Source organism: Callionymus lyra, chromosome 14, assembly GCF_982586985.1.
Source record: "Callionymus lyra chromosome 14, fCalLyr1.hap1.1, whole genome shotgun sequence".
NCBI classification, from domain to species: Eukaryota; Metazoa; Chordata; class Actinopteri; order Syngnathiformes; family Callionymidae; genus Callionymus; species Callionymus lyra.
In genome coordinates, this window is record NC_141831.1 from 2720862 (window position 1) to 2732946 (window position 12085).

A 12085-nucleotide genomic window follows, 5' to 3' on the forward strand; every position below is an offset into this window, starting at 1 on the left:
AATACTATCATTATACTATTATTATGATAATACTATTATTATACTGTTACTATAAAAATACTATCATTATACTATAACTATAATAATACTATTATTAAACTGTTACTATAAAATACTATCATACTATTATTATGATAATACTATTATTATACTGTTACTATAAAAATACTATCATTATACTATAACTATAATAATACTATTATTATTATGTTACTAAAAAATACTATCATTATACTATTATTATAATAATACTATTATTAAACTGTTACTATAAAAATACTATCATTATACTATTATTATAATAATACTATTATTAAACTGTTACTATAAAAATACTATCATTATACTATTATTATGATAATACTATTATTATACTGTTACTATAAAAATACTATCATTATACTATAACTATAATAATACTATTATTATTATGTTACTAAAAAATACTATCATTATACTATTATTATAATAATACTATTATTATACTATTACTATAATAATACCATTAAAACGGTACTTAATACTAAGTCAATAGAATTCAATGTTATAGTTTTTTGTTAAATCCGTCATAACTTGTTTAATATTTACCTACTTTTAAAAAGGATCATTAAAATATTGCTGAGAAAAGAAACAAAAAAACATAAAGTCATAATTAAAATGATTTTAATCATTTTTAATTAATTAATTAACGTTAAATCAGAGAGAATTCTCTCTTAAAATATTTATTTAAAAAAGTAAATGACAGATTGAACAAACACGTCATGAGTTGTTTGAATATAAAGTAATACATTTATATGTGAAAGAAAAAGATGTCGTGTTAATATCGATAAAACTACTCATGACGCCAACATCAAATATCGTACTCAGCATAGAGTCACATGATGAGCGACAGCACAGGTTTGTCATGTGTTCTCGTAAAATGTTTGAAACGTTCACTGTCGTCCGAGGTCAGAGGTCACATGGTTTCATGATGTTAGAGCTCTAAGGAATGATTGACAGACGACAAAAATAAATAAAACATCTCATGATGAAGTTTCTGTTCTTCTCCTCAGACCTGGACGCAAACGAGACTTCACTCCGCTGACCTGGAGTCAGTACTTTGAGACGATGGAAGACGTTGAAGTGGAGAATGGAAATGGAAAAGATATATCCTTATAAAATACTATTATTATATATTTAACTACTATTGTTATATCCTCATAAAAATACTATTATTATATATTTAACTACTACTGTTATATTCTCATAAAAATACTATTATTATATATTTAATTACTATTGTTATATCCTCATAAAAATACTATTAATATATATTTAACTACTATTGTTATATCCTTATAAAAATACTATTATTATATATTTAACTACTATTGTTATATCCTTATAAAAATACTATTAATATATATTTAACTACTATTGTTATATCCTCATAAAATACTATTAATATATATTTAACTACTATTGTTATATCCTCATAAAAATACTATTATTATATATTTAACTACTATTGTTATATCCTCATAAAAATACTATTATTATATATTTAACTACTATTGTTATATCCTCATAAAAATACTATTAATATATATTTAACTACTATTGTTATATCCTCATAAAAATACTATTAATATATATTTAACTACTATTGTTATATCCTCATAAAAATACTATTAATATATATTTAACTACTATTGTTATATCCTTATAAAAATACTATTATTATATATTTAACTACTATTGTTATATCCTCATAAAATACTATTATTATATATTTAACTACTATTGTTATATCCTTATAAAAATACTATTATTATATATTTAACTACTATTGTTATATCCTCATAAAAATACTATTATTATATATTTAACTACTATTGTTATATCCTCATAAAAATACTATTATTATATATTTAACTACTATTGTTATATCCTCATAAAAATACTATTATTATATATTTAACTACTATTGTTATATCCTCATAAAAATACTATTATTATATATTTAACTACTATTGTTATATCCTCATAAAAATACTATTATTATATATTTAACTACTATTGTTATATCCTTATAAAAATACTATTATTATATATTTAACTACTATTGTTATATCCTCATAAAATACTATTATTATATATTTAACTACTATTGTTATATCCTTATAAAAATACTAGTAATATATATTTAACTACTATTGTTATATCCTCATAAAAATACTATTATTATATATTTAACTACTATTGTTATATCCTCATAAAAATACTATTAATATATATTTAACTACTATTGTTATATCCTCATAAAAATACTATTATTATATATTTAACTACTATTGTTATATCCTCATGAAAATACTATTAATATATATTTAACTACTATTGTTATATCCTCATAAAAATACTATTAATATATATTTAACTACTATTGTTATATCCTTATAAAAATACTATTATTATATATTTAACTACTATTGTTATATCCTCATAAAATACTATTATTATATATTTAACTACTATTGTTATATCCTTATAAAAATACTATTATTATATATTTAACTACTATTGTTATATCCTCATAAAAATACTATTATTATATATTTAACTACTATTGTTATATCCTCATAAAAATACTATTATTATATATTTAACTACTATTGTTATATCCTCATAAAAATACTATTATTATATATTTAACTACTATTGTTATATCCTCATAAAAATACTATTATTATATATTTAACTACTATTGTTATATCCTCATAAAAATACTATTATTATATATTTAACTACTATTGTTATATCCTCATAAAAATACTATTATTATATATTTAACTACTATTGTTATATCCTCATAAAAATACTATTATTATATATTTAACTACTATTGTTATATCCTCATAAAAATACTATTATTATATATTTAACTACTATTGTTATATCCTCATAAAAATACTATTATTATATATTTAACTACTATTGTTATATCCTCATAAAAATACTATTATTATATATTTAACTACTATTGTTATATCCTTATAAAAATACTATTATTATATATTTAACTACTATTGTTATATCCTCATAAAATACTATTATTATATATTTAACTACTATTGTTATATCCTTATAAAAATACTAGTAATATATATTTAACTACTATTGTTATATCCTCATAAAAATACTATTATTATATATTTAACTACTATTGTTATATCCTCATAAAACTACTATTATTATATATTTAACTACTATTGTTATATCCTCATAAAAATACTATTATTATATATTTAACTACTATTGTTATATCCTCATAAAAATACTATTAATATATATTTAACTACTATTGTTATATCCTCATACAAATACTATTATTATATATTTAACTACTATTGTTATATCCTCATAAAAATACTGTTATTATATATTTAACTACTATTGTTATATCCTCATAAAAATACTATTATTATATATTTAACTACTATTGTTATATCCTCATAAAAATACTATTATTATATATTTAACTACTATTGTTATATCCTCATAAAAAGACTATTATTATATATTTAACTACTATTGTTATATCCTCATAAAAATACTATTATTATATATTTAATTACTATTGTTATATCCTCATAAAAATACTATTATTATATATTTAACTACTATTGTTATATCCTCATAAAACTACTGTTATTATATATTTAACTACTATTGTTATATCCTCATAAAAATACTATTATTATATATTTAACTACTATTGTTATATCCTCATAAAAATACTATTATTATATATTTAACTACTATTGTTATATCCTCATAAAAATACTATTAATATATATTTAACTACTATTGTTATATCCTCATAAAACTACTATTATTATATATTTAACTACTATTGTTATATCCTCATAAAAATACTATTATTATATATTTAACTACTATTGTTATATCCTCATAAAAATACTATTATTATATATTTAACTACTATTGTTATATCCTCATAAAACTACTGTTATTATATATTTAACTACTATTGTTATATCCTCATAAAAATACTATTATTATATATTTAACTACTATTGTTATATCCTCATAAAACTACTGTTATTATATATTTAACTACTATTGTTATATCCTCATAAAAATACTATTATTATATATTTAACTACTATTGTTATATCCTCATAAAAATACTATTATTATATATTTAACTACTATTGTTATATCCTCATAAAAATACTATTATTATATATTTAACTACTATTGTTATATCCTCATAAAAATACTATTATTATATATTTAACTACTATTGTTATATCCTCATAAAAATACTATTATTATATATTTAACTACTATTGTTATATCCACATAAAAATACTATTATTATATATTTAACTACTATTGTTATATCCTCATAAAAATACTATTATTATATATTTAACTACTATTGTTATGTCCTCATAAAACTACTATTATTATATATTTAACTACTATTGTTATATCCTCATAAAATACTATTATTATATATTTAACTACTATTGTTATATCCTCATAAAACTACTATTATTATATATTTAATTACTATTGTTATATCCTCATAAAATACTATTATTATATATTTAACTACTATTGTTATATCCTCATAAAAATACTATTAATATATATTTAACTACTATTGTTATATCCTCATAAAAATACTATTATTATATATTTAACTACTATTGTTATATCCTCATAAAAATACTATTATTATATATTTAACTACTATTGTTATATCCTCATAAAAATACTATTATTATATATTTAACTACTATTGTTATATCCTCATAAAATACTATTATTATATATTTAACTACTATTGTTATATCCTTATAAAAATACTATTATTATATATTTAACTACTATTGTTATATCCTCATAAAAATACTATTAATATATATTTATCTACTATTGTTATATCCTCATAAAATACTATTATTATATATTTAACTACTATTGTTATATCCTCATAAAAATACTATTATTATATATTTAACTACTATTGTTATATCCTCATAAAATACTATTATTATATATTTAACTACTATTTTTATATCCTCATAAAATACTATTATTATATATTTAACTACTATTGTTATATCCTCATAAAATACTATTATTATATATTTAACTACTATTGTTATATCCTCATAAAACTACTGTTATTATATATTTAATTACTATTGTTATATCCTCATAAAAATACTATTATTATATATTTAATTACTATTGTTATATCCTCATAAAAATACTATTATTATATATTTAATTACTATTGTTATATCCTCATAAAACTACTATTATTATATATTTAATTACTATTGTTATATCCTCATAAAACTACTGTTATTATATATTTAACTACTTCTGTTATATCCTCATAAAACTACTGTTATTATATATTTAACTACTTTTGTTTAGTTACTGTTTTGATGAACTTGAATTCGACCTGAGATTAGTGCCGAACACTTGAAGACGTGTCAGAAGCGTGATGTTGGGTCCAGTGTGTCCTCCTTGACGTCCCTGAACACCTTCAGGATCTACTGCAGCGGGTCTCACGGTCCGGTGCTGCTGCTCCTGCACGGAGGCGGACACTCGGCTCTGTCGTGGGCCGTGTTCACGGTGAGTCTGTCTCCTCTTCACGACGGCGTCTTTGAAAACCTGTGTTTTGAACCTCAGGCGGTGATTTACAGCAGGATCAGCTGCAGGGTCGTGGCTCTGGACCTGCGAGGACACGGTGAGGAGTTTAGATCTAGTCTAGGTTTAGATGATGAGTGTGTTTGTGTTTCAGTGTCAAACTAGTTATTGTCATTGTTGATGTTTGAAGATGGTCACGTTCATGGAAACAAATGTACTTTTGAAAACGTGTCTCGCGTCTGGAGATGAACTTCAAGTCAACTTGACGTTGGCTTGTGTCGTCTCCAGGTGACTCCAGAGTCAAGAACCACGAGGACCTCTCAGCAGACACCATGTCTAAGTAGGTGCAGGAGCTGCAGGAGCAACCAGTCTGAGGAAGAAAAACACACAAAGAATGAGTCGCTTAAAGCACACATTTAACACACTTTAACACACACACGCAGATACACACTTTAACACACACGCACATACACACTTTAACACACACGCACACACACACACTTGAACACACACTCACATACACCCTTTAACACACAATCACATACACACTTTAACACACACTCACATACACCCTTTAACACACAATCACATACACACTTTAACACACACTCACATACACCCTTTAACACACAATCACATACACACTTTAACACACACTCACATACACACTTTAACACGCACACACACACACACACACACACACACTTTAACACACACTCACATACACCCTTTAACACACACTCACATACACCCTTTAACACACAATCACATACACACTTTAACACACACTCACATACACCCTTTAACACGCACACACACACACACTTTAACACACACTCACATACACCCTTTAACACGCACACACACACACACTTTAACACACACTCACATAGACCCTTTAACACACAATCACATACACACTTTAACACACACTCACATATACCCTTTAACACACACTCACATACACACTTTAACACACACACACTTTTGACACATGCACACTTTAACACACACGCACATACACCCTTTAACACGCACACACACACACACTTTAACACACACGCACATACACCCTTTAACACGCACACACACACACACTTTAACACACACGCACATACACCCTTTAACACGCACACACACACACACTTAAACACACACTCACATACACCCTTTAACACACACTCACATACACACTTTAACACACACACACACACACTTTTGACACATGCACACTTTAACACACACGCACATACACCCTTTAACACGCACACACACACACACACTTTAACACACACGCACATACACCCTTTAACACGCACACACACACACACTTTAACACACACTCACATACACCCTTTAACACGCACACACACACACACTTTAACACACACTCACATACACACCTTAACACACGCACACACACACTTTTGACACATGCACACTTTAACACACATGCACATACACACTTTAACACACACGCACACTTTAAGACACACGCACATACACACTTTAACACACACGCACACTTTAAGACACACGCACATACACACTTTAACACACACGCACACTTTAAGACACACGCACATACACACTTTAACACACACGCACACTTTAAGACACACGCACATACACACTTTAACACACACGCACATACACACTTTAACACACACGCACATACACACTTTAACACACATGCACATACACACTTTAACACACACGCACACTTTAAGACACACGCACATACACACTTTAACACACACGCACATACACACTTTAACACACACGCACATACACACTTTAACACACACGCACACTTTAAGACACACGCACATACACACTTTAACACACACTCACATACACACTTTAACACACACGCACATACACACTTTAACACACACGCACATACACACTTTAACACACATGCACATACACACTTTAACACACACGCACACTTTAAGACACACGCACATACACACTTTAACACACACGCACATACACACTTTAACACACACGCACATACACACTTTAACACACATGCACATACACACTTTAACACACACGCACACTTTAAGACACACGCACATACACACTTTAACACACACGCACATACACACTTTAACACACACGCACATACACACTTTAACACACATGCACATACACACTTTAACACACACGCACACTTTAAGACACACGCACATACACACTTTAACACACACGCACATACACACTTTAACACACACGCACATAAACACACACACACATACACACTTTAACATTATGTGTCTTAATAATAACGACTTGTTTGTGTGAAGACACACACATGTTGTGATCCAGCAGTAATTGTTGTGTGTCTACAGGGATGTGGGTAAAGTAGTGGAGGTTCTCTACGGAGACGATCCTCCTCCAATCATGATGATCGGACACAGCATGGGAGGAGCCATCGCCGTCCACGCCGCCGTCGCCGGTCACGTCCCGTCGCTGATCGGCCTGTGTGTGATCGACGTCGTGGAAGGTTCGGAGTAATGACAGTACAGAGTAATAACAGAGTAATGACAGCACAGAGTAATTACAGAGTAATGACAGCACAGAGTAATAACAGAGTAATGACAGTACAGAGTAATTACAGAGTAATGACAGTACAGAGTAATTACAGAGTAATAACAGAGTAATTACAGAGTAATGACAGTACAGAGTAATAACAGAGTAATGACAGCACAGAGTAATTACAGAGTAATGACAGTACAGAGTAATTACAGAGTAATAACAGAGAAATTACAGAGTAATGACAGACTAATTACAGAGTAATGACAGTACAGAGTAATAACAGAGTAATGACAGTACAGAGTAATTACAGAGTAATAACAGACTAATTACAGAGTAATGACAGTACAGTGTAATGACAGAGTAATGACAGTACAGAGTAATTACAGAGTAATGACAGTACAGAGTAATTACAGAGTAATGACAGTACAGAGTAATTACAGAGTAATGACATTACAGAGTAATTACAGAGTAAAGACAGTACAGAGTAATGACAGTACAGAGTAATTACAGAATAATGACATTACAGAGTAATTACAGAGTAATGACATTACAGAGTAATTACAGAGTAATGACAGAGTAATGACAGTACAGAGTAATGACAGAGTAATGACAGTACAGAGTAATTATAGAGTAATGACAGCGTAATGACAGAGTAATGACAGTACAGAGTAATGACAGAGTAATGACATTACAGAGTAATTACAGAGTAATGACAGAGTAATGACAGTACAGAGTAATGACAGAGTAATGACATTACAGAGTAATTACAGAGTAATGACAGCGTAATGACAGAGTAATGACAGTACAGAGTAATGACAGAGTAATGACAGTACAGAGTAATTACAGAGTAATGACAGAGTAATGACAGTACAGAGTAATGACAGAGTAATGACAGTACAGCGTTATTACAAAGTAATGACAGCACAGAGTAATAACAGACTAATTACAGAGTAATGACAGTACAGAGTAATTACAGAGTAATGACAGTACAGAGTAATGACAGCAAAGAGTAATAACAGACTAATTACAGAGTAATGACAGTACAGAGTAATGACAGTACAGAGTAATTACAGAGTAATGACAGTACAGAGTACAGGTTGAATTGTTAGTCTGAGATGAATCCATGGAAGTATTTATTAGAGTATTGATTAAATTTAACTTTTCAATTTTGACATTTTTGACTTTTTAATAGTGTTTTTAAACATTTAATGTTATAATCATTACAATCAATCTTAATTAAATTTTGACATTTTGAATATTATCAACATTTTTTAAACATAGTTTGATTTTCTTTTTCCACTAATTGAAAACATTTTGATCCATATATAAATGTAAAATAGTGACACCAAGACTAGTCACATGATGCAGCAGCTCTGAGCTCGGCTGGTTCGGTCTGGAGACTCTATTATAACATTTATATATTGATTTAAAAAACAATTTAATTTTTAAATACATGGAATTATTTAAAGTCTGTTAAAAAAAAGAAATCTTTTGAAAATATTTTCATTTTTAAATTCAATAAGTAAAACATATAGAAACCTAAATATAAAAATGATTGAATTACATTCTTCAACCAAAATAATGTCATTAAAACAACAATACTTTCAAACGTTCATCTCATACTTTAACACGGATCTGTTGAGTGACTGGTGGTCCTGAAGTCTTCTGCTGCGCTCAGGCACGGCCATGGACGCCCTCAACAGCATGCAGAACTTCCTCAGGAGTCGACCCAAGACCTTCAAGTCTCTGGAGAGCGCCATCGAGTGGAGGTAAATGGTAAAGCTCTGGAGTCGTCAATATATCTGTCAATATTAATATATATTAATGATATATATTTATATTATTAATATATATTAATAATATATGTTCATCAAACCTTCTGCTCCTCAGCGTGAAGAGCGGTCAGATCAGGAACATGGAGTCGGCGAGAGTGTCGATGGGAGGACAAGTGAAGAAGTGAGTCTGAGATGTTTATGTAGAAGATTAAACTTAACACTTAAAGATTAACTAGTATCAACTCTGGTGTCATTAAACATCAACTAGTATCAACTCTGGTGTCATTAAACATCAACTAGTATCAACTCTGGTTTCATTAAACATCAACTAGTATCAACTCTGGTGTCATTAAACATCAACTAGTATCAACTCTGGTGTCATTAAACATCAACTAGTATCAACTCTGGTTTCATTAAACATCAACTAGTATCAACTCTGGTGTCATTAAACATCAACTAGTATCAACTCTGGTGTCATTAAACATCAACTAGTATCAACTCTGGTGTCATTAAACATCAACTAGTATCGACTCTGGTGTCATTAAACATCAACTAGTATCAACTCTGGTGTCATTAAACATCAACTAGTATCAACTCTGGTGTCATCAAACATCAACTAGTATCAACTCTGGTGTCATTTAACATCAACTAGTATCAACTCTGGTGTCATTTAACATCAACTAGTATCAACTCTGGTGTCATTAAACATCAACTAGTATCGACTCTGGTGTCATTAAACATCAACTAGTATCAACTCTGGTGTCATTAAACATCAACTAGTATCAACTCTGGTGTCATTAAACATCAACTAGTATCGACTCTGGTGTTATTAAACATCAACTAGTATCGACTCTGGTGTCATTAAACATCAACTAGTATCGACTCTGGTGTCATTAAACATCAACTAGTATCGACTCTGGTGTTATTAAACATCAACTAGTATCAACTCTGGTGTCATTAAACATCAACTAGTATCAACTCTGGTGTCATTAAACATCAACTAGTATCAACTCTGGTGTCATTAAACATCAACTAGTATCAACTCTGGTGTCATTAAACATCAACTAGTATCAACTCTGGTGTCATTAAACATCAACTAGTATCAACTCTGGTGTCATTAAACATCAACTAGTATCAACTCTGGTGTCATTAAACATCAACTAGTATCAACTCTGGTGTCATTAAACATCAACTAGTATCAACTCTGGTGTCATTAAACATCAACTAGTATCAACTCTGGTGTCATTAAACATCAACTAGTATCAACTCTGGTGTCATTAAACATCAACTAGTATCAACTGTGGTGTCATTAAACGTCAACTAGTATCAACTCTGGTGTCATTAAACATCAACTAGTATCAACTCTGGTGTCATTAAACATCAACTAGTATCAACTCTGGTGTCATCAAACATCAACTAGTATCAACTCTGGTGTCATTTAACATCAACTAGTATCAACTCTGGTGTCATTTAACATCAACTAGTATCAACTCTGGTGTCATTAAACATCAACTAGTATCGACTCTGGTGTCATTAAACATCAACTAGTATCAACTCTGGTGTCATTAAACATCAACTAGTATCAACTCTGGTGTCATTAAACATCAACTAGTATCGACTCTGGTGTTATTAAACATCAACTAGTATCGACTCTGGTGTCATTAAACATCAACTAGTATCAACTCTGGTGTTATTAAACATCAACTAGTATCAACTCTGGTGTTATTAAACATCAACTAGTATCAACTCTGGTGTCATTAAACATCAACTAGTATCAACTCTGGTGTCATTAAACATCAACTAGTATCAACTCTGGTGTCATTAAACATCAACTAGTATCAACTCTGGTGTCATTAAACATCAACTAGTATCAACTCTGGTGTTATTAAACATCAACTAGTATCAACTCTGGTGTCATTAAACATCAACTAGTATCAACTCTGGTGTCATTAAACATCAACTAGTATCAACTCTGGTGTCATTAAACATCAACTAGTATCAACTCTGGTGTCATTAAACGTCAACTAGTATCAACTCTGGTGTCATTAAACGTCAACTAGTATCAACTCTGGTATCATTAAACGTCAACT

General features: G+C 28.6%; 1 protein-coding gene across 3 annotated transcripts in view; it reads left to right on the forward strand.

The window, feature by feature from the left end:
* The window catches only part of ppme1 (protein phosphatase methylesterase 1), a 31618-nt gene that overhangs the window by 961 nt on the left and 18572 nt on the right, over positions 1–12085 (forward strand). For all 3 annotated transcript variants that reach the window (XM_087807897.1, XM_087807898.1, XM_087807899.1), the window contains exons 2-8: positions 1053–1146; positions 5569–5661; positions 5719–5776; positions 5965–6016; positions 8034–8188; positions 9899–9989; positions 10111–10176. In XM_087807897.1, the coding sequence (XP_087664023.1) occupies positions 1053–1146; positions 5569–5661; positions 5719–5776; positions 5965–6016; positions 8034–8188; positions 9899–9989; positions 10111–10176 (609 nt within the window). The remainder of the gene's footprint in view (positions 1–1052; positions 1147–5568; positions 5662–5718; positions 5777–5964; positions 6017–8033; positions 8189–9898; positions 9990–10110; positions 10177–12085) is intronic.